Source organism: Diorhabda sublineata, chromosome 6, assembly GCF_026230105.1.
Source record: "Diorhabda sublineata isolate icDioSubl1.1 chromosome 6, icDioSubl1.1, whole genome shotgun sequence".
NCBI classification, from domain to species: Eukaryota; Metazoa; Arthropoda; class Insecta; order Coleoptera; family Chrysomelidae; genus Diorhabda; species Diorhabda sublineata.
The window spans coordinates 25,901,214-25,924,136 of NC_079479.1; the positions used below are offsets into that span (position 1 = coordinate 25,901,214).

At 29.5% G+C, this 22,923-nt stretch overlaps 5 protein-coding genes across 12 annotated transcripts in view; 4 read left to right on the forward strand and 1 right to left on the reverse strand.

Annotated features, from left to right (window-relative positions):
• The first annotated feature begins 62 nt into the window (after nucleotides 1-62).
• On the forward strand, nucleotides 63-8,243 carry LOC130445445 (CTD nuclear envelope phosphatase 1). 4 transcript variants are annotated; one of them, XM_056781061.1, is made up of 6 exons: nucleotides 63-331; nucleotides 577-643; nucleotides 960-1,150; nucleotides 1,627-1,855; nucleotides 1,923-2,072; nucleotides 3,320-8,243. In XM_056781061.1, exons 1-5 carry the CDS (start codon nucleotides 233-235, stop codon nucleotides 2,066-2,068), a joined length of 732 nt encoding a protein of 243 aa, XP_056637039.1. In that variant the 5' UTR covers nucleotides 63-232; the 3' UTR covers nucleotides 2,069-2,072; nucleotides 3,320-8,243. The 4 variants fall into 4 exon arrangements, with proteins under 4 accessions (XP_056637039.1, XP_056637040.1, XP_056637037.1 ...); XM_056781059.1 differs by having other exon boundaries at nucleotides 78-331; nucleotides 1,923-2,064; nucleotides 2,121-8,243; XM_056781060.1 differs by lacking the exon at nucleotides 3,320-8,243 and adding an exon at nucleotides 2,121-2,295 and having other exon boundaries at nucleotides 89-331.
• A 290-nt stretch (nucleotides 8,244-8,533) lies between these two features.
• On the reverse strand, nucleotides 8,534-12,215 carry LOC130445447 (peroxisomal membrane protein PEX14). Of its 2 annotated transcripts, XM_056781063.1 has the most exons (5): nucleotides 12,054-12,215; nucleotides 11,686-11,997; nucleotides 11,392-11,618; nucleotides 10,072-10,257; nucleotides 8,534-8,872 (listed from the first exon to the last, which is right to left on the reverse strand). In XM_056781063.1, the coding sequence occupies exons 1-5, from the start codon at nucleotides 12,105-12,107 to the stop codon at nucleotides 8,797-8,799; spliced, it is 855 nt and encodes a 284-aa protein (XP_056637041.1). In that variant the 5' UTR covers nucleotides 12,108-12,215; the 3' UTR covers nucleotides 8,534-8,796. The 2 variants fall into 2 exon arrangements, with proteins under 2 accessions (XP_056637041.1, XP_056637042.1); XM_056781064.1 differs by lacking the exon at nucleotides 8,534-8,872 and having other exon boundaries at nucleotides 10,068-10,257.
• Nucleotides 12,216-12,331: 116 nt separating this feature from the next.
• LOC130445448 (uncharacterized) lies at nucleotides 12,332-13,880 on the forward strand. The gene has a single exon (XM_056781066.1). The coding sequence runs from the start codon at nucleotides 12,663-12,665 to the stop codon at nucleotides 13,848-13,850; it is 1,188 nt and encodes a 395-aa protein (XP_056637044.1). The 5' UTR covers nucleotides 12,332-12,662; the 3' UTR covers nucleotides 13,851-13,880.
• Nucleotides 13,881-14,057: 177 nt separating this feature from the next.
• LOC130445449 (protein MTO1 homolog, mitochondrial) lies at nucleotides 14,058-18,502 on the forward strand. The gene is made up of 10 exons (XM_056781067.1): nucleotides 14,058-14,304; nucleotides 14,354-14,472; nucleotides 14,524-14,725; nucleotides 14,784-14,906; nucleotides 14,961-15,127; nucleotides 15,286-15,559; nucleotides 16,193-16,386; nucleotides 16,714-17,048; nucleotides 17,115-17,394; nucleotides 18,350-18,502. The coding sequence occupies exons 1-10, from the start codon at nucleotides 14,118-14,120 to the stop codon at nucleotides 18,455-18,457; spliced, it is 1,989 nt and encodes a 662-aa protein (XP_056637045.1). The 5' UTR covers nucleotides 14,058-14,117; the 3' UTR covers nucleotides 18,458-18,502.
• A 426-nt stretch (nucleotides 18,503-18,928) lies between these two features.
• Nucleotides 18,929-22,923, forward strand: part of LOC130445342 (dynein axonemal heavy chain 2) — a 41,992-nt gene continuing 37,997 nt past the window's right edge. For 3 of the 4 annotated variants that reach the window (XM_056780923.1, XM_056780920.1, XM_056780922.1), the window contains exons 1-6: nucleotides 18,973-19,289; nucleotides 19,473-19,898; nucleotides 19,972-20,128; nucleotides 20,891-21,012; nucleotides 21,073-21,337; nucleotides 22,078-22,273. In XM_056780923.1, the coding sequence (XP_056636901.1) occupies nucleotides 19,217-19,289; nucleotides 19,473-19,898; nucleotides 19,972-20,128; nucleotides 20,891-21,012; nucleotides 21,073-21,337; nucleotides 22,078-22,273 (1,239 nt within the window). In that variant the 5' untranslated portion in view covers nucleotides 18,973-19,216. Of the gene's footprint in view, nucleotides 19,290-19,472; nucleotides 19,899-19,971; nucleotides 20,129-20,890; nucleotides 21,013-21,072; nucleotides 21,338-22,077; nucleotides 22,274-22,923 lie in introns of all 4 variants that reach the window. The other variant, XM_056780918.1, reaches the window with a different exon arrangement.

Sequence of the window (22,923 nt, forward strand, 5' to 3'; positions counted from 1 at the left end):
CAAGATTGCCAACTTAAAGTCTAATCACTTTCCTCTGTTGCCAAAATTAACTTTATAAAACTGTCAAACGTCAAAGTACTATTGGGTCGATGTTAATGGCGGTTTGCTGATGATTTAAGGAGAAAAATGATAAAATGTAATTAGATAATATTATCAATAGCTTTTTTTGAAATTGTATGTGCTATATGAAAAACGTTGAACTTTAGTGAGTGGTGTTATAAAACACTTTCCGATGTGGAAGCAGTTACAGATGGGACTTCGGGCATTTTTGCTGATAGCCTCCAGAGTTTGGACATGCTTATGTTACACATTAAAAAAGCAGACAAGAGCTGTAAGTATTTTAAGTTTCTAAATAAAATTATATCATGATTATATGAAATGGTTTTCTTCGTTATTTTAATTCATCTTCGAGTGAGTTTCATTTTGTAAATTACGAATATAAAGTAATAGTACTTAAAGTATTATCTCATTTCGTTTAATGATATATATGAGATAAAGTTCTGGCAAACTTTTTCTTGGCATTTTTCCAATATTTTATTCTGAATAAACTAAACGAAAATACTTGTTTTCTTTTAGGTAATTCAGCATCAGTCAGTAAAATATGATTTATTCCCCCTATCGCCCTTATCAAGACATAGGCTGAGTAAGTAAGATTAAATGTTTATTTATGTTTCTTGTAAATTATTAGATAAGATTTATTAAAATAAAAAAGTTTCTCCAATATATTTTTCATTATCTCAAGTGAAATGCATATATTTTTAAAAATCATTTATTGCAAATAATATTACAAGGTAGATATACTAATGTTATGCATACGTATGTAGATAATTGATATTTTTATAGATATTTTATGTCACTAACTCGTTCTTGTTAAACATTTATTTTTATTATTATTATCCTGCGTGAAATAGAACAGATTGGAACGTCCAACAGGTTATTCTTACTGAATACACTTGTAGGTATTGTTAAAAGAAAAGTTCTTGTTCTTGATTTGGATGAAACGCTGATACATTCACATCATGATGGTGTGGTAAGACAGACAGTAAGGCCCGGTACACCTCCAGATTTTGTATTGAAAGTGGTCATTGATAGGCATCCTGTTCGATTTTTTGTGCATAAGAGACCACACGTCGACTTTTTTTTAGATATAGTAAGTATTTTAGCTTCACTTTTATGTTTAATAAAATATGTTTTTTTTACAATAATCCTAGGTTTTTAATAAAAAAATGACCCACCGATTCTTTTCCACATCTATTTTGTACAGTATGATTTTCTTAGTACTTTAGAAATAAGTTTTGACTGTGAGATGTAAAACAGAGTGTTTTAATATAAAACTTATGAGGTTTTTCCTTTTTCTAGCTTTATATTTCAATTATCTCATTCTATTAGTAATAATTTCCTGCTATAAGCTAATATTTGTTTGTCTGTATCATCTCTACATTGTTACCATTTTATGTGCTTAAAATAAATCACTTAAGTTTGGTTTTGTAAAGAAAATGTACCTGAATCTAAATAAAATGAAGTTTATTATTATTAAAAAAAATAATTGGAAAAACCATATAATCAGTTATGGAGTATTAATTCTTATTTAATCTAGCAAAAAACTATTGTGTTTTGATATTTTAGGTTTCTCAATGGTATGAGTTAGTAGTTTTTACAGCCAGTATGGAAATATACGGTGCTGCAGTGGCAGACAGGTTGGATGGGGGTCGTGGAATTTTACAGAGGAGATTTTATAGACAGCATTGTACACCAGAACTGGGATCTTACACTAAAGATTTAAGTGCCATATGCAATGATTTATCAAGTGTTTTTATTTTAGATAATAGCCCTGGAGCTTATAGAGCTTATCCAGGTAAATATACATCAAATAATCTTTTTTCAGGGATGGATTCCAACTGACAGGTGATTTATAATTTCAGATAATGCAATTCCTATAAAATCTTGGTTTTCTGATCCAACTGACATAGCCCTACTCAATTTACTTCCAGTGCTTGATGCTTTGAGGTTTACGGCTGATGTCAGATCTGTATTATCCCGAAATCTACATTTGCATAGGCTATGGTAGATAGGTGAGTCTCTTTTGACATTTTTCATTATTCAGACGATTATAATTTCAGCAATTTGAGCAGTGAAACTAAGAGTACGTTGCCTATGAAAGAATTTAAGGTTGTTGATAGTATTGTTACGAGAGTTGAGGAGTTCGACTTGACTCAAAATACAAATGATAATGTGAATGTAGTATCCCGTATATCACAGAAAATATGTAATCATTAATATAATTATTGAGATCAATCTTTTTGGCTGTTTCAATTATTAGGGGAAAGATAGTTTGATCAAATTTAAAATTAATATTTGAAATAGTATTTTAAAATCTATTTAATTTGTGGCAAAACTCCTAAAATCAGTGGAAATACTCTCAGTTTATAGCAAATTGATCCTCAGATCAGAGGTTAGTTTCTACCATATGGAAAACCTCCAAAATCATTGGAAACATTTACAATCCAAAGCAAATGAACTCTTGGATCAATTATTCCTGTCTAACAAGTGGAAAAACCTCCAAAATCAGTAGAAAAATGTTCAGTTTATTAGAAATTGTCTGTCCAATCAGTGTTTAGAGTTTAACTTGCAGAAAAACCTTCCCAATCAGTGGAAAAATGTTCAGTTCGTTACAAATTGTATATCTGATCAGTGGTTGGAGTCTAAATTGCTGTAAAACTATCGAGGTCAGTGGAAATATTCTCAGTTTATAGCAAATGGACCCTCAGATTATAGGCTAGTGTATATCCAAAATCAGTGGAAAAATATTCAGTTCATTACAAATTGTATCTCTGGTTAGTGGTTAGAGTCTAACTTGTTTATAAAATTACTATAAATTAGAATTTTTGAAATAATATCTGACAAAAATGATCTAACAATAGAATGTACAACTCTGAAGAAATTGGATAAATGCATGTAAATTTTTTTCTCTGTTAATAGATTTTTATTTTGGTCTAATTATCTTTCTCTATAAAATTAAATAATTTTTTTTAATTTCTTATTTCTTAGACCTTTTGATATGTTTATGCTTCTAAATGTTCTTGATTTTAGGTCTCCTAAATTAGTTTCTTTTATAATTTAAGAGATCTAAAATCAAAAATATTTAGAAGCATAAAATTAAATATAGACTAAAATTTTAATAACAAATGGTTCCTCATTTATTCATATTTCATATACATAAATACTTGATTTACTGTCTCATTACTTGTGGCTTTCTATTTTTTTTATTATTCCATTACTTACAAATCATTTATTTTTGTAAATTTTGAATTAAATGCAGGTACACACTCCGGATGAAACCATACAAATAGTATCCAACTTCCTAATGGATTTTTTTTCTTTCTTTTTTAATTTATTTATGTAGAATTAGGAACGAAACTAATATGGTTTTATGTATAATAAACCCCATTGAGTCCACATATCAGAAAATAATATTATTACTAGATATTTGACAGTTTCGATAACTGAAGTTAAAATTGAAATCAACTACTGTCTCAGTTTAAATTTTTAATCCATTATCAGTATAATTATATCACATTCTAATCGTAAAATATCTGATAATATAATTTACTTCATATTTCAAATGAACTTTTTTTAATATTACGAAAGGCTGAGAGTTATAATTCAGTTGGATCATACCAAAAACCTGCAAATTTAGGGTTTTAACTGATTCAGTTTACTCCACTGGTTCTACATTCTGGTTGGAATTTGCATAAATCCCTGAGGGTTTATTTGAACTACTTTGGAATCAGCGATTTAACTGATTGAATCAATTACGAATTTGTCAAAATTAAATTCAACACCTTTTTTATTCATGTTTATTTATACATTTTGGGAACATAGTATACAGTGTGTACTAAAAACTTCTGTCTTGATTCAAATTTCAAATTTATAATCAGTATTTTTATACCACATTTTAATCCTAAAGTAGCAGACCTAAAAAAGTCGCCTACAATTTTTTTTATTATCAGGGGTTAAATGGCACAATTCAGTTGAACCCTACCAAAAACCTATCAATTAGAGTTTAAAATGATTTTGAAAATTTTTTTTTTCGAAACACTAAGTATATTCTTTATTAAATTTCTAAATTTTGAGTTAGAATTTATTATTGTTGAGGTATGGATCGAGTACCCCCACTCGATCCAAATTGTTTTATAATCAAATATAATGATTAAGGAGGCCTATATTCTAGTCCTAGTCAATAATTTTTACAATGGGGATTTAGTGAAAAAAATTTTATTTAAACCATCGATATAGATAATTTTTAGTTTCTTTTCTAATTCCTTATATTGTTAATTATATATTTATTTTAGGTTACTTGTAAAAACTTTATCGATGTTTTTTAGATAAGAAATGTATCTATATTGTATATATGTAGTATAATCGTAGTTATACTATGATGCAATAAAAATTACATTAGAAAACTTTGTTTCTACTATATTTGGTTAAATAGAAACAAATACGAATATAAAAACATCATTTTACAATGTTATATGCTTAATTTGTATCAATTTATATTTTTAGATTGAACCCAATGCAAAAATGGATAGTCTAATAAACATAAAATGAAATTAAACAGCTCTCAATATATAGAATTAGATGTAACAGTTGGTCCAATTATTGTATCCACTCTTTTTGAACATGATTTATAAAGGTTTTTAATATTAATGGATCTTTTAAAGTTTGTAGTAAACCCTCAAGTGTGCAGTTTTGATTTTATCTTTTGTAGTTTGATGTTTTGTATTAACTTCACTTTAACAGGACTATCATTGTAGTAAAGTTTCTTTTCACATAAAAATTGTTGCATTTCAGCTCAAGAATTTTCTAATTTCATTCTACTGCCCTCCAACCATTTCTTATAACTTCCTATCAAAGTTTTCGAAAAGCTTGTATAAATCAATCTTAAAAAACAACTTTTATAGCTGCTTCTGATTTATGTAATATTTTAACCATATCTTATTTAGATAGTAAATTTTTTCACATACAATTATATAATTAGTATATATTGACATTTCTGTCATACCTGGAAAAAACAAGTAAATATTAAAATAGCAGTAAATTATACACAAACACACTATTTATGTTGCTTTTGGAATGTGTTGTATGCGCCTTTAATTTAGCTGACTAATTTCCTTTTTTGTCTGTTAGATGTACCTAAATTGTACTGCTCATGACAATGTTTTGATTTTTATGAAACTGCCATAAAAAATTTCAAGGCCTTGATGTCAAGTATATCTTAATTTTGTAGTTGGTTTTATACAGAGGTTTTTTTTCGTAAATCGCATAGTATATAGTGTGTTCCAAAAATTCAATAAAATACTAATAAAAACGTAGGCTTGAAATCAAAACTACTATACAGTTACCGTGCCTGTGGAATCCCCTGATTCTACATTTCTGTTGGAATTTCCAGGAATCCCTAACGGTTTCATTTGAACTACTTTGGGAATAACTAATGGAAAGGATGAACGAATTTCCACACTTTCAATGCTATATTTTTCTTCATACTTATTTTGGTGATGAAGCGTACAGTGTATTCAAAAAATTCCCTCAAAATACCAATAAAAACAAAACTGTAACTATTTGATACTTGAATTTAAAACTACGATACATCTTCTGCAATTTTTAAGCTTTTCTGAACACAATGAGGAAAATATTAGGATTTAATTTTTTTATAACTTGGCGTCAAGGAAAATCTGTTTACCTTAAGTTTTCCTCGAGGATAACTTTTAAAATATTAAAATTTCAGTGGATTCCTTTGCTGCTGCATTTCTGTTGAAATAAATATAGATCCCTGACGGGTCATTTGAACTACTTTGGGAATAATTGGTGTAATCAACAAACGAATTATAAAAATTAAATCAACAATTTTATATATGCTTATTTGTATATTTTGGTAATATAATATACAGAGTATTGAAAAAAATTCCATGAAAATACCAATAAAAACGAAGCCATAACTATTTGGGGCTTGAATTCAAAACTAGGATAAATCCTCTACCTCTCTCTCCTCTTTCAAGCTCTTTTCAGCATATTTAGGAAAATAATAGGATTTAATCTAGTGGCAGAGCCTTTTTTACATAGCTAGAAATTCTGGAGAGCCTGTGAAGGGAGTTAGGCTTCCTCATTCTTAATAATAGGAATGAATTTCAATTTTTGGTTCATTACACTAGATTGGGATGAAAATTAAAACCGTTTCTGGTGCATATAATGTAAATAATCAGTTTCATAGAGATCATCCCTTTCGTTATGAAGATATTTAATTGTTTACTTCTCCTCCTATTTTCAAATAAATTATTACTAAAGTTGGTTTATTTTATCAGTGTCATTGTTTATAAAAATTTCTATGAAAAATACTGTTAGTTCTGATAAAAGTGCAAATATTTCTAGAGATTGACTAAATGTAGAGAAAATATTTTCTGCATCAGAAAATCAACTAGATTGGAATGTTAAATTGATGTTCTTCTCCATTTTTCTGGATGTTATTTTTTAAGTATAATTAATGTACATACGTAGCTGAATAACGTGTAGATATTGATAAAACTTCTCCTACTACTTCTTAAAAAAATATTTGACAAATTTGTTAATAAAAGGACGATTCTGACAAAAAATACATTGACTTCCTTTGTACATAATAATAGAATGTAATAATTATTTATCTGGCAAGGACGAAAAACGGTTATATTAGTACCTGTAAATTAGTGTGAAACAGTTTTTTATCGAGGCACATCCTACTAAGTCCTAAGTGGTAAAACATCCATTAGGACTTTAGACTCTTTTGGGACTATAGAATCGTTTCAATGTTAATCCTTGTAGGTGATTAGCCACTTTTTCCACCGAAGTAGCAATCGACGTAATTTTACGGTCCAAAACCAGTATGTATAGAGGTTATGTTTAATGCTGCTATAAAAATTTGTACAACGTATTTTTTTATAAAGTCTCAAATTCTTGCCAGTAAAAGTGACTATTATGACTAAAGTTAATTAGGGTATGGTTCTGCAACATCCTTTTGTATGTTTTACTACTTTCTGTTTGTTTGTGTGATCGTGAAAATCAATTACTTATTCTATTTAATTCTCCAACTCAATTTGTTTGGAATATTTAGCATATTTTATGAAAAAAATCAATTGCCTTTAGGCATAGGCCTCTCTGTATATTAAGAAATAACTTGTGTATTGTCCTTAGAAGCCTGTAGCCTCGATCAAAATCCAATTTACACCCTCGATTATCATTGTATGTTTTTTTTTCAAAGTTAGAAGCCGAACTTTATTATACTTGTTTGCAGAGAAAAATCTCTTCCAAACGCTTTTTATTACAAATATTGAATTCTGTAGGACCACCCATTGTATAATAATACTTTTTGAATAAACGAATGTTTTTTTCTCGATAATTTTCCAATTAATTAAGAGAAAAAGTACTCATAAATTTTGAGTACGGTACCTTAAAATATTTCGTTATACAAAGTTTTGTGTCTTCCTGTACATTAGAGAAAAAGAATATATTTTACCCAACAGACTTTCGTAATACGACGAAATATATGGATTAAATTGTTAATATTTTCTTTTTTTGTATACAGGGTGGACGTAAACTCGAAACTCATTAACTTTCAAATAGAAAACCCCGTATATTATAGTATTAATAAAATCTTATGTTTTGACAAAATCTGGCACAAGAAAATGGCGAAAAATATGGAAATGAAAATACAATTTTCCAAATTACCCATTACTTATATACAGGGTTGTTCAACAATGTTTAAGTGATTTTTGGATGAAACTAAGAAAGTTTTTGCTTTAAAATTGTTCTATACTTTCCTATAACTTTGTATCTTAATTCAAAATCTTTTTTAATAAGTTTTACTAGTAAATAATCATTTTTTTGTACTGTTTTTTATTTTTGCTTTGTTTAATATGTAATTGTACATACATACTTAGGAAATAAGATACTCTGTTGTATATAGCGAGGAGTAACTCAGTTAGAGCTAATTATTATGAGTATATTGAGTAATAGGGACGTTTCATTGATAGCAGTACCTTTATTTGAATACTAGAAGTAATTTTTTCACTTTATACAATAAAACTGAACAATGAGTTACTCCGAGAGCTTATATTAAGCTTTTGGTAACGAAATTAGAACAAGAAGTACCTAATGTGAATCTTTCACAATAAATATGTGAACTGTTTGTTGAAATAAAACAGACCAAACTAAAATAATCCTGTTTTTATTTCTCCTTCCTGAAATTGCAGAGTATGAGGATTTCGTCTTTTTCATTTGCTATTCCAAATGGATGGAGTTGAAATAAATTCATAATTTTTATAAAGGGATAAGAAAAATTTTGAATCGATAGAAAACTTGCTGTTTCTATACGTTTTTTATGTTTAATTTTTTTAAAATTCATATTTATTATCAAAATGAGTGGTTTCAAATCATCCAATGAATTGGATGTTCGCATTCGGTTACGATTTCGAATCTTGGAAGTTATTAAGGGAATAATCAATAATTCATTGATATTTGTATAAATTTTAATCAACCCTTAAGTGTACAAAAGTATTAAATATTTTTTTTCTAATATTCCCAATATCTAAATAAGTATTTATACTGGTAAAAGAATCTTTTAATAAGTTTTAAATCAAATATTAAAAAATAATAATAGAAATTATCAAAATCTCAATAGATTAACTTTGGTTTTCAATTTAAAAAATAAATATATAAATGTGAAAGGTAACTTATATTGACATGAGTTGATTCGAATATTCATTTTATTTAGTCTTTATCAATATCATCCTTGTTACTTTTCCTACTATGGCAAGATTCTGAATCACAATCTCTCGATGAATATCTGGAAAAAAATTAGCCACACTGTATACCTAAACAAAATTTAGTGTGCAGAATCAAAAATACACAAAACAAAACTTTGAAGAAATGCTATTTCCTTACTGGAAAACCTCATTGTTCAACAAATCTTCTAATTTAATCTCAATTTAAAATATTTAATCATCGATCTTCGTCTATAGGACTTCTAATAGACCCTCATCTCACTACCAATGGTCGATTTCCTTTGAAATACCATCAAACACTTTGGCTACAACTTTTTATCATCACTAAGTAAACTATAATGTATATCCATGTGTTTAAACCTTTCTGGGCACTAACAGATGTCATTTGTCTGCAGTTTCTTCTTTCTACAAGCACCAGCTCCATTCTAGATCATCCGTGATATCTATATTATGGAGCTGGCGTCCTAGATAACCATGTCTGGTTAAAAGACGTTAGAAACGTATCGAAACAGTATCCCACATTATAATATTTAATCACAGATCTTTCCCTACATCCCCATAGTTCACAGTTAAGTAGTGAATGGTCTATAGGACTTTTGATAGACCCTCATAACACTATCTACCAATGGTCGATGTCTTTTGAAATACCAATCAAAAACTTTGGCTAGAACTTTTTATCATCACTAGGTAAACTATAAGGCTTGTCGATGTGTTTAAACCGATCTGAGCACTAGAAGATAACTTTTTTCTGCAGTTTCTTCCTTCTCCAAGCACCAGCACCATTCCAGATCATCCATGATGCTTACAGTATAGTCTAATATGACCATCAGTCAGATTTATTGCCTGTTAATGAAATGATTGGTTTGAGAGGCAGAAGGCCATCAAAGGATCAGTTTGTCTCATAATTGGTGTTTCTATCCATCTCTGCAGTTTCTTTTATGAGCACACTACTGAAAGATTTAATAGTTACACTTTTGGGTACACCACAAATTGATTGGTGGATTTACTGATCCTAATCTGGCAAACGAATTATCCAGTGGCCGAAACTTGTAGCCAACACTCACCAGTTCATGTAATATATCACTTGACATCAAAACAATTTTTAATAATTGCACAATATCCATAGCAACATGTTTCACTAGTTTCACACACATATATCTGATATGTTTAAAATTAGAACCAAATTCCAATACTTTTATGAAGTAACTTTTCAAAAAACCTACCGATATTCACATGAAAACAAAATATTCACTGAACTTACATTATTTCTAAACTAGATTCACTAGTTTTCATCCCGTGTTCCGGTTCAGAAGAACCAGATCCTAATTCCTCTTCTTCTTCCTCTTCTTTATGATCGTCTTGGCCATCAGGCGGGACACTTGACATTTGCCATGCTGGAATTGAAGGTGGAATTACAGGAGTGTTTGCTACTGATGGAAATTGTTTTCTAAAAATCAAAAAGGAATTTTGGAATTGACTAGATGAAAGTATACAAATTATAGAAAAAAAAATAACTAGAGAACTTGGATATACCAAACAGAAGTTTAATTCCAGGTATAGACATATTTTTCATTTAACAATAATTCGTTACACCAAATTAATATTTGATTCAATATTTAATAGATTTTTTTTCCTCCGATCTAAATGGAGCTAAGACAAAAATTTGTTTTTCCATTGTACAAAAATTCCAGCTCATACCTGATATAGGAGTGCTGAAGAAAACTTGAAAAAAATAATAGTGGAATTTCCCAAATAAATAAAATAAATCTTGACCTAAAAGAATCAAAACAAAAAGACCAATATTCTTGACAGATGAGGAGTAGGAACACCTCAAATTGTCCTGTTGAGTAAGAAATGATCTTACAAGAAAAAAGCTTGATAAAAGAGGCAAGAACGGTAGATTCTCTATAATCTAGTCCTACATAAATCAAATTAAACAAAAAGACCAATATCCTTGACACATAAGAAGTATCAACACCTCTAATTGTCATTTTGAGTAAGAAATGATCTTATAAGAAGAAAAAAGCTTGATAAAAGAGACAAGAACTGTAGATTCTCTATAATCTAGTCCTACATAAATCAAATTAAACAAAAAGACCAATATCCTTGACAGATAAGAAGTATCAACACCTCTAATTGTCATTTTGAGTAAGAAATGATCTTATAAGAAGAAAAAAGCTTGATAAAAGAGACAAGAATGGTAGATTCTCTATAATCTAGTCCTACATAAATCAAATTAAACAAAAAGACCAATATACTCAATAGATAAGGTGTACCAACACCTTTTATTGTTCTGTAATGTAAGAAATGTTCCTATAAGAAAAGGAAACTTGATAAAAGAGGCAAGAATAGTGAAGCCTCTTTAATATAGTCCCAAGGGAATCACAGAAAATGAAGAGACCAATATCTTTGCAAGATAAGGAATACTAACATCTTTTATTGTCCTGTGGGGTAGGAATTGTTCCTATAAAAGTTTTAGAAGAAGGAAAAAACTGAGATTGTACCTAGATCATTCTGGTGAATTCTTTCAAAAATTGCAGCAAATAACATAAAAAAGATTAATAACATGAAATATCTTTACCTCCCTAAAAGAAGCCCTTTTACACTAGCTATTTCTAATTTCAATTCCGACAATTGCCTGGTCATCTGATTATCACTATTATCACTAACTTTATCCAATTCAACTTTAACACTATGTAAATCTTCCTTGAGATCACTAACGGAGGATTTGATATTGTTATCTAATTCCTCAATAGATTCTTCAATAGATTTTTTCTTTTTACCAAATAGGAACGGAGCAATAAATCGCTGAAATTAAAAAAAATGTATCAAAAATATAACAAAAAACAAACCAATATTAGAAACATTTACATACCTCATAAAACTTATGTATTACATATGCAACAATGCTAAAAACTGCAATATTATGCAGAACTTCTCTTATTCTATCAAAGACAGTTAGCTGAAGAGGCTTGCTGTATAAAGGGTAATTATTAAGCATATTAGGTTGCGGTAGAGGAGGCGGAAGACGATTTTGTTGATCATGTAAAACATAAGTTCCCGATTTTTCACATGCTAATTGAATTTCTTTGTCAGTTAAACCTTTTCTTTGTAGAAATTTTTGTTTTTGAACAAGTGGAGTATTTACAACGTTAGGATTTTCTAGAAACTTGATAGCTGTTTGAACCTTGAATTATAATTATTTTATTTTATTAGAAAAACTTAAAGTGAATTTTTGTTTACCATTTCCTCCCTAACCGAATTATTTTCATTTGGTACGTTCACAGGGGAAGCCATTGTCTATGAGAATATTTACGTTAACTTCGAGGTTCTCAATGCTAACCTTTTTCACTTGGATAACAATTACCATGAATTGATAAGTTTTTATTAGAGATCAAAGTTGACAGTTTACTGGGAATATAAATTGACACGAAATCGAATGTCAACTGTCATCTTCATTTGAAATATTTTCTTCAACTTTTACTATTTAAGTATAAGGATAAAATATCAATATTGTTGTTAAAAAAATATCAATATAAAGTATTACTATAGTATAAAAAAATGACTCAAGTTGTTTTTAAAATAAAATATTTCAATTGTTTTCAAGGTTTAACATATTTTCTTTCACCAATATCATTCTTCCATATTTGTTTATATCTTTTGTCTATAATGGCTTACTGAGAGAATTGGCTGTATCATTATTTGTATCCAGACGATCGTCAATTAAAAGGTAGAAGAATCAGAACTATTGTTAGTTTATTTTTAATATTTGGAGTTGGTCTTTTAAGATTTGGTAATAATAAATCCTGTCATGTTTTTAATTAGACGTTAAGTAACTGCAAGGTAGTAAATATGGAGAACAGTATAAAGGAATGCAGTAACGAACAAAACCCAACTAATATTGACGTCACCGATTTAGATGAAGAAACTGTGAAAAAACTGAAAGGAGATGCCATAGGAGACACTTTATATAGTCAATCATTTGTATTGAAAACTCTTTTAAAATTTTCCGATTTGCAATGGAACGATCAAGTCGAAGAGGATTTATGTTTTCTTTGGGACATGACCGTTGAAAAAGATGTATGTGAATTTTTATTAAATATGTCTTTTCCTTCTGTAGCGTGTAGTGCAATGCTACAATACGACGATAACAATAGATTTTTAGAAATTGTTTTAGGTATCTTAGCTAATATTTTCTGCTCAGGCTGCGTCAACGTTATGTCTAAAAATGAACTTGATATTATTTTATGTTTAATTAATTCTGATGATCCCCTTATTCTGATCCAATTAATACGTTTTATCTCCACATCTGCTATTACTTCAAAAGTTTTATTTCAGTTAGTTGATGATCGTTTTCTACAGCAAATTTCTTTTATTCTTAAATCATCAATAAATAAGGAACTTTTATTAAAAACCCTAGAAACGTTAGCAAAATTAACTACAGGTCATAAAATAAATGATCAATTAATAAATTATGAAATTTATGAATCAGTTATTATTGGTTTTAAAACTATTATGAATGATTATGATTTTGGATCGGAAACTCAAGAAAAATCACTAAGTATAAAGTATATGTTAGAAAATGTGACAAATATTTGTTCTTTCATTAATAAATATAATAAACGAGAGTTATTGATTAATATTCAAAGTGAATCGAACGTTTTTATTGACGAAGTAACGAAAATTCTCAATTTTTATTGCCACAAAGAAAATCTCTTACCTGTAAGTGATTATTTTATCTTCTATATGTCTGCAATTACGTACATTTTCACTAATATTGAATTAAAATATTGTCCTGAATTATTTTTACCTGTTACTAAAATTTTGGAGCATATTATCGACATTAGAGACGAAGTTGAAGAACTTTTTAATTCAACTTTAGAATTAGAATATTATTTAATTTCTATTTCTAATCAAAAAAATATTGAGAAGGATTTGAAAGTTTTACCTAAACCTAAATTGAAAAAAGTTTTAAATGTGATTAATGAAAATTATTCTAGATTTCATTTTGGAAAATGTATTAACATTTCTTCATTATAAAACCAAAAAATTAAATAAACTGTATACCAATAAGTGTTTTATTTCAAAAATCAACGAAACCACGGGTAACTTCTCCTTTCGGCGAAGTTAATGTTACTAATTTTAAAGTTTTCTTAACATCAAAACCTTTTCTTCTTTCTTTTAATTTCAAATTTAGTAATAAGATATACATATAAGTTTATAGTGGTTTAAAGATTACTATAACACAGGCCACTGAGAACTAATAAAGAATAATTCTAACCTAACTTTAAAAATCAATAATTTGATATGTTTACTATTTTAAAAAAAAGCGGTACGAAAACTATAAAAAACTTTTATTTTCGTTATTTTTCCGTTGAAAAAAAATATGATGTTATCGTTATTGGAGGCGGGCACGCTGGAACCGAAGCTTCTTCTGCCGCAGCGAGAATGGGGGCCCATACCTTACTTATTACTCATAAAAAAGAAACAATAGGTGAGAGTTAAAAATATATAAACAAAAAGACAATTTTTTCGTATTCTAGGTGAAATGTCTTGTAATCCTTCTTTTGGAGGTATCGGAAAAGGGCATTTGATGCGAGAAATAGATGCATTGGATGGAGTGTGTAGCAGAATTTGTGATATATCCGGTGTACAGTACAAAGTAAGTGGTCATTAATCTCTTAAACTATGATAAATTTTCAATATTAAGTAGGTGCTTAATAAGCGAAAAGGACCTGCAGTTTGGGGTTATCGCGCTCAAATCGATAGGAATTTATATAAACAAAACGTTCAAAAAGAATTATTCATCAATACTCCAAACTTAGATATCATGGAAGCTCCCGTTGAAGATTTATTGATAGAAAATCGAATTTTCAGTGAACAATGTTGTGTTAACTGCAAAGGAGTTGTTCTTAGTAAGTATTACAATAAAACTATTCGACAAATAGAAAATTTCTGTTGTTTCTTTACTAGGAAACGGCACGAAAGTGTATGCTAACAGTGTTGTAATAACCACTGGTACTTTCTTAAATGGCCAGATAAACATGGGGCTAAAAGTATATCCTGCAGGAAGAATAGGTGACGAACCGTCTATAGGTGTGATAATAATACTTCTATTCAATAATTTTCTAAGAAATTCAGTATTTTTAGGTTTAGCGAATACTTTGGGTGTTTTGAAGTTACGAATGGGTAGATTGAAAACAGGAACACCGCCAAGACTCAAAGCAGATACGATAAATTATAAAATTTGTGAGGTGCAGCTTGGAGACGATCCACCACTTCCTTTTTCATTTATGAATGATGAAGTATGGATAAAAGTATGTAGATTTGTAATAAAATCTTATTTCTAGCAATTTTTTTCTATTTTAATCAATAATTTTTGATATTTAAGTCAAACAGGGGAATAATACTGATGTAGGAGTATTGGTACATAACCTGGTATTTTCTTTTACCATCTAATAGATTGATATTTCAGTCAGAAGATCAATTAAAATGTCACCTGACAAAAACTACTCTAGGTGTGGAAAAAGTTGTTAAAGAAAATCTTCACGTGAATAGGCATGTTATGGAAGAAACAAGGGGGCCGAGATATTGTCCTAGTATCGAGTCTAAAGTTTTGAAGTTCTCGGGCAGGGAACATCAGGTATGGTTAGAACCAGAAGGTCTTAACAGTGATGTTATTTATCCCAATGGTTTATCCTGTACCTTACCAGAAGAGTTCCAATGGGACCTTATAAGGAATATCAGAGGTATTTCATCAAATTATTACTAGTAGTAGTAGGATATTATTTTTCTGAAAAATATGGTTTTCTCATACATATTTAAAAAAAATTGATTTATTGTTATATAAAGGGTATAGTGAATAATAAAAATGGATAGAGAAAAAAATAATTATATCACATTCATATATTTTTCAACTTTTAGTTTTTATAGTCATTTGGGGAGAAATAGAGGGTTACAATATCAATTCAAAATAGATTATTGTCATTTGGGAAAAATATATCAATTAAAAATACATAATATTTATTTGGGGAGAGTTTGAGGGTTACAGTTCCAATTAAAAATGCATTTTAGTAATTTGGGGAGAGATCTTAGTCATTTAGTGAGATATGAAGGGTCACAATATCAATTAAAAATGGTTTAGTCATTTAGGGAGAGATTCAGGGTTACAATATCATCAAAAAATGGAATATAGTCATTTGGGGGTTCGTAGTATGAATTAAGTAAGGATTATAGTCATTTGGGGAGGTATTGGGAGTTACAATATCAATTAAAATGGATTATTGTTATTTGAGGAGAGATTGGAGGTTGCAATATATTAAAAATGAATATAAATCTCATAATTTCATATAATTTACAAGTTAATCGCATTTTTTTTCTAGGTCTTGAAAATGCTGTTATAATACGACCAGGTTATGGTGTGGAATATGATTATGTAGATCCCAGAGAATTAAAACCAACCCTAGAGGTTAAAAAAGTTGGCAGTTTGTTTTTGGCTGGACAAATCAATGGTACAACTGGATACGAAGAGGCTGCTGCTCAGGGGGTTCTAGCAGGAATTAATGCAGCGGCTAAGGTACTGAATTTCTACACAAAAATCCATTATGACAGTTATAAAGAGGAGTCTCTTTATTACAGCCTTTGAATTTTCATATTTCAATCCTCTTAGTATCAACTGAGTGAAATAGGCGTTCAAACTATCAGCATATGATAAAATTTTACAGGATCAGTACAAATAATCCTGTCTATTCATTTCCTATCCTCATATTTAACCAATAAGGATAATTTGGAGTACCTAGTATTCGGTTCATATGTTAAAATATTTCATTTTTTACTAAATATTCATCAAATAAAGAAACTTTACCTATTATGTGATTTCTAATAAATATCTGGTGTATTTTAGGCTTTAAAGAAGCATACCTTGGTAATTAGTAGAACAGAGGGTTACATAGGTGTAATGGTTGACGATTTAACAACTCTAGGTACCACGGAACCCTACAGAATGTTTACTAGTAGGTCAGAGTTTCGTCTTAGCCTTCGACCGGACAACGCCGACCAAAGATTAACAGCAAAAGGTTACAGTATCGGTTGCGTTTCTAAAGAACGATACGAAAGGATGATTAAAGTACAAAATCAACTCGAAAACGGCATTACACTATTAAAAAATGTATGCAAAACTGCCTTGCAATGGAGACAATTACTAAAATTGACACCTAGTAGAAGTCATTTACAAAAAAGGTGAATTTAAGAAGAATTTTTTTGTATTACAATATTACAAATTACAATATAATATTCTTTTTTTAGTGCTTTTGATATGATTGACATAAATAACGAAAAAATTACTATTAGTATGTTGGCTAAAGTCGCTCCGGAGTTAAGTCCTTTAACCCTCGACTCAGCTTTAGAATCCCGTCTTCATATCGAAGCCCTTTACGAAGCCGCTGCCGAAGATCAAGCTGAAGAAGTACTAGAAGTCCAAAAAAATGAATCACTCATAATTCCTGATGATGTCGATTACAATTCCGAAACGCTTAACCTCAGTTTTGAAGAAAGGGAAAAGTTGTCGATTGCTCAACCCCAAACAGTAAGTTTACTAAACAAAAAATAATATTTCCCCCCTTAAAATGATAGTTTTTGAAAATTACTGATGGAACTTGGACAAACCACAATTGAAAAGCAAAAATGAGCAGAAATATTTTGGTTTTTCGATAATTATGGGTTCTTGAAGATCAAATTATCGATTTAATTTACTACCATCACATTCAGAATGAGGAAAAAGTTACCAGAACAATGGCGGGAGAAATTGTTGTCATTCTCATTTTCCGGATTTCGTGTCGTGTGATTTATATCTGAAATGAAATTTGCATTAAAAGGAACAAGATTTGGATCCCTAGTAGCTGTAAAAGAGAAAGCAGCACCTATCCTGAATGATTTAATAAAAGATTATTGGTTAGTTGTGTATATTGAAGCATAATTATCAAAAATCTAGAGTATTTTTTTCTTAATTCAAAACTGGTACATAAACATTCTATTAATGATAAAAGTGATCAAAAATTCAATTCCAATTTGTTTATCAATTTTTCAATCGGACCTTGTATCATATCGTTTCTATAAAATTTCTAAGGTACTTTGATGAACGTATATATTGAATTCAATATTTTTCTCAGACAGTATTGAACAATTTTTATTGTAACTATTTAATTTACGAGGGTTATCTAATAAATTCCCAACCTCAGGGGTCTTTGACGCTTAGTTTTTATTTAACATTTGTATAAGTAAATGTAAATGTAAAAAATTGAGTATTTGGAAGACATAAATCGCTGAAGTAAGTATATTGTTATAAGAGGATGTTGGGAAAATATTGTCTTGTTTGTTAGGTTTTCAGATGACCCCCGTACATATAATATATTTTTTTAAATGCTCTTAGTGAGGAGTCAACATCGATATTTAACACCTACAGGCACAAGAAAAAATATATATTAAGTAAAATTGGAGACGATTGGGTCTAAATGTATATTTTGTGGTTCACTTCGTTTCAGATCGCAGCTGCTAGTCGAATCCCTGGAGTGACACCTTCTTCTTTATTTCGCTTGCTTAGATTCGTAAGACAACAAAAATTGAATAATTTGAACAATTTAAATTTGTGAAAATGTTTTTGAAATAGTTTGAATAAAATAATTTCTTAAAATAAACTGTATGATTTTCTTTGTCACCCAAACGTCTCAGTGCTATACACAATATTGGGATTTTTTTTATTTCTGCACTTACGATACTCGTAAATCTCATAAAAATTCTGTTTGGTCAATAGTATTTTCTCTCTCTCATTTCTACTTATCACTACCAATATTAATTTTTTGTATGAAATTACTATTTTTACCTTTATTTTCTCGTAAAATAATTTCTTCCATTTTCTTTTTGCTACATAGAAATTGTATCTTAGTACTACCATTTCCATTTTTCAACAATTTCATTTGAAATTCCGCCATAGTCGATACTATCGTTAAATCGAACAGTACCGTGTATATAATTTTTGAGTCAGTAAAATCGATTGTTCAATTTTTCTATGAATCTTCATCATTTTCGAACGTGGAATGGAACGTATCTGATGTCATATGGGTATTGACATATGACAGTTCATATAATGCTGTGCAGTTTCATTTTAAATAGCTATAAGTTTGTAAATAGACATTTAAATTTCTACAAATAAACTTTTAAAAAAATGAAAATATTGAATACTTGTTCGTGTGAGCTTAAATTTGGGTTTATTATTTTAAATTAACGTATAAATTCGTAATACATCGATAAATCAACTTTTGTTACCTAAACAACGAGATAAAGAAAGCGTACGAAGCTTAGCAACCATTATAACTAATGAAGTTATAATTTTATAATTGCCAGAGTTAAAAATGTCGGCTCCATCACCATTTTATGAAGACGCGGTAGAAAAAGATTCGTTATTTTCTTCCGAAGAAGCAGTAGGTAGGATGAAACACTTTTATAACATTATTTGTACAGTTTATGTATAGTGTTTTGAACATTTATTCCTATTCTATAACTAATTTCAACTGATTTTTATTATCATTACATGTATATTATAGAAAATTCCTTTTTTGTTCCATTCTGTATATAGACAGTGGACATTATACATAGCTGACTTTTTAGAGGCTGTAGTTGAAGAAGTTCACATAGAAACTTCACAAGATAGATTAATCGAGTACAACGATGAAGATTTAGACGCTTTAGTAGGTTTCATAAAAAATATGACGACATTGTATAACCTACATGAAGAAGATTGGACGGAACAAAACAGTATTGTAATAAAAAAATGGTTTCGCGACGTTACTTTACCACTTCTTTGCGTTTATTATAAAAATGATCAACTGATATGTTCACATACATTACCTGATGGCCCATTTGCAGTAGATATGATGTACTTTCTGCGGGAAGCTTCCCAAGAATTTCAAGTAAACACTTTTCATGATAATATCATTTTCGGAACTGTCGGGGATAATATTGAGGGATCTCTATTGGAATTGATAAGAGATATTTATTTTCCTATGTTATTATCAACAGAAAAATGGCCGGACAGTATCCTTTTTAATTTACAAAAATATTTTATTCTACTTGTTTCAATATTTTTTACCCCTTAACAAATTCATAGGCGTGAAAAACGAATTTTGTCAGAATGTACAAATGTTTTTAGCAAGAATTACTGACCTACACTACAAGTTATACGGTTTAACTATCTTGTATGTTCCTCTAGAAGTCACTAAGATCTCTTTAGAGGATGCCAATGTTGATAAAGAACTTATTAAAAGGTAAGAAGTGATAAATACAATTCTATTTAATTTCCTTAGAATCTTTGGAACGATTATATATCTAAAGATAACTTCCAGTCAGACTCCTCTGAATTTTGTTTCTGAGATGAAGTTAGAGTGACTTGGTGTTTGGTTACAAGCCCAGGTGAATATACATCCAGAGACATCTTCAAGCCAGTCATCTCCTTGGGGATACTAAGATGAGGCTACCAAACTTGATTTCTGGTTACGAGACCAGGTGAAGATGCATTTGGAATCATCTTCAAGTCAGACACCTCTAGAGGTTTTCTTTCATAATGATATGAGGTTACCAGACTAGATCTTTGGTTACAAGCCAGGTGAATATGCTACTGAAGACATCTTCTAGCCAGACACCTATGAAGGTCTTCTTTGGTAGTGATATGAGGCTACCAGACTAGTTTTTTTTTATAAGCTAGGTGAAGATGGATTTGGAGATATCTCAAAGCAGATACCCGTAAAGGTTTTCTTTGATAGTGAAATGAGGCTAGATTTTTGGTTACAAACCAGGCCAAGATACATCTAAAGACGTCTTCAAGCTAGACACTTTTGAAGGTGACTTCCGTCAACCATTTCCCCGATATCGATATATCTAATGCAGTTGCGCCGCTCCGATGAGACGCAATAACGTCGAAACCGGCCAAAAGTTACCCTTATCTTATCGATGTAGGAGGATATATTATTCAATGTATTACGCATGAAAGTTTTCCCCTTACATAAACAATTTTTCTCTGGAATTTTTAGACTAGAAGGAATCGTCGTGTATTGGACTAAACAGATCAGAGTAGGTCTACAAGATCAAGATCAGAACACCCCAGAGGATTTGTTATGTCCCAAAGATGAATTTGAATTTTGGAAATATCGATGTGAGGAATTTTTTTTTTCCTATTTATGTCGGCTTAAAATATTAATTTCTGCCATTTTAGATGAGAATCTTCTCGGATTGAATCACCAACTTAACAACGAAGGCATACAGCATATTTGCAACATATTGCAGTCGGTGCAATCGACGTATGTTAAACAATTTAGATCGTTCGGTGAAGAGATCGTTAAATGTATCGAAGAATCGAAATCAAACATTGAATATCTCAATATTATTGTCGCGCCATGCGAGTCGTTGTCGAGAATTAGGGATCCTAAAGATTTTTCGGAAAAATTGCCTAAAATTATCCAGCTAATCAGATTTATATGGTAAATTCAATTATTCACTTCTTTCAGTTTGTTTAGTGGTCACATCATCTAAGTTTTATATTGATACTGATATGTGTAAACTTCAAGTTGTAGAACATAACCTCAACATTTTATTATTTCAATATCGTTAGTAGTTGACGTGTGAATTTTATATTAAAAATGACATCGGCAACACAGATTCTGACTATCATTGACGTGTGCAAACTTCCGTTTGTGAAAATAACCTCATTTACGATACTTTGTCATTCGATTGTATTTAGTATTGTTGACAGTTTAAGTATGATACTGTTATTAAAAATAATATCTGACTTAACACTGATAGATGGCAACACTGTTTCTGTAGGTCTGATAGCTGTAAACTTCACGTTGTTGAACATAACCTCAACAATTTTTCATTTCAGTATTAATATTGTTGAAAGTTGACGTATGAACATGATATTAAAAACTACATCGTCAACAATGTTTTTAATTATTATAGACAGGTATGAGCTAATTACAGAGCTAGCGCCTTCTATTAGCGACAAAAATTGATAATTTTTATACTAAACAACTAAAAAGTCAATTGTTGAATAGAAATAGTAAAAATTTTATTCTGATCGACTTTAGACATTTCTAATGAACCACCCTGTATAAACTCGTCTGATTTCGTACAAATTTTGTTTTTTCTCTAGCTTCAGTTGAGAAATTAGACATATACATACAGGGTTTGTCGGTTATTTTCGTTAATTTGTTTTTTTTAGGTTAAACAGCCTCTATTTCAATACTAAGGAAAAGATAACGCAGCTTTTTAGAGCTTTAAGTAATCAATTAATATTACAATGTAAATCGTACATCGATTTGGATATTGTATTCAAATGTAAAGAGACCAGGAATGCCATCAAAATGTTCCAAACGTGTGTGGACGCCTTAACCAATTACATCAAAACATACGTTTTGGTGAGTATGATCACAATACATTTTTTGAGAAATTTTTGATTAAAACCAAGTAAATTAATGATAAACTTTGTTGTATGTATATAATGTTTCATAAAAATCAAATAGAGTCTTTTATTAATGAATTTATATCAGTTACAAAAATATTCTCAAGATGGAAGATTTTTCACGTTATATGGGTTTAGAATTCATAATTCGCAAAAACTGAAATATTGAAAAAAAAATTTAGAAAATAATAAACTTACTTTTGAATTAACCCTGTATGGAGATGTTCGTCTATTACAATTAGTTTAAGAACTAGACGATCATTTGTCAACTTATTACCCAAAAATGTTAATTTATTCATATACGGAGTGTTTATTTTGATTTCGATTTTAAAAAAATTTCGGTTTTGATATAAAAATGGTCCCAACTTTTTAAATATCCTATATATTATAAAGAAATTTTAATATGAGGAAATATACATAGTGTTACATTTGAAAAATTCTATGTTTGCTTTATCACTCATCTATTAACAAATATATTGCAGTTTTCATGTCGTTAACTATTTTTTTTAATAATTGACTCACCCTGTATTCACAGTGTACCGAATTTCTAAATTTCTGGTATATATTTTGGGACTTCTTCAGGATATTAATATAGGGGATGATTTT

Coding starts and splice junctions, on each gene's coding strand:
- LOC130445445 (XM_056781059.1), top strand. CDS start 233: ATGTGGAAGCAGTTACAGATGGGACTTCGGGCATTTTTGCTGATAGCC. Junction 332..576: donor TAAAAAAGCAGACAAGAGCT/GTAAGTATTTTA, acceptor GTTTTCTTTTAG/GTAATTCAGCATCAGTCAGT. Junction 2,065..2,120: donor CTACATTTGCATAGGCTATG/GTAGATAGGTGA, acceptor TTATAATTTCAG/CAATTTGAGCAGTGAAACTA.
- LOC130445447 (XM_056781063.1), bottom strand. CDS start 12,107: ATGGCTTCCCCTGTGAACGTACCAAATGAAAATAATTCGGTTAGGGAG. Junction 11,619..11,685: donor TAATACATAAGTTTTATGAG/GTATGTAAATGT, acceptor TTTTAATTTCAG/CGATTTATTGCTCCGTTCCT. Junction 8,873..10,071: donor GAATCTAGTTTAGAAATAAT/GTAAGTTCAGTG, acceptor ATTTTTTTCCAG/ATATTCATCGAGAGATTGTG.
- LOC130445448 (XM_056781066.1), top strand. CDS start 12,663: ATGGAGAACAGTATAAAGGAATGCAGTAACGAACAAAACCCAACTAAT.
- LOC130445449 (XM_056781067.1), top strand. CDS start 14,118: ATGTTTACTATTTTAAAAAAAAGCGGTACGAAAACTATAAAAAACTTT. Junction 14,726..14,783: donor CTGCAAAGGAGTTGTTCTTA/GTAAGTATTACA, acceptor TTTCTTTACTAG/GAAACGGCACGAAAGTGTAT. Junction 15,128..15,285: donor ATGATGAAGTATGGATAAAA/GTATGTAGATTT, acceptor TTGATATTTCAG/TCAGAAGATCAATTAAAATG.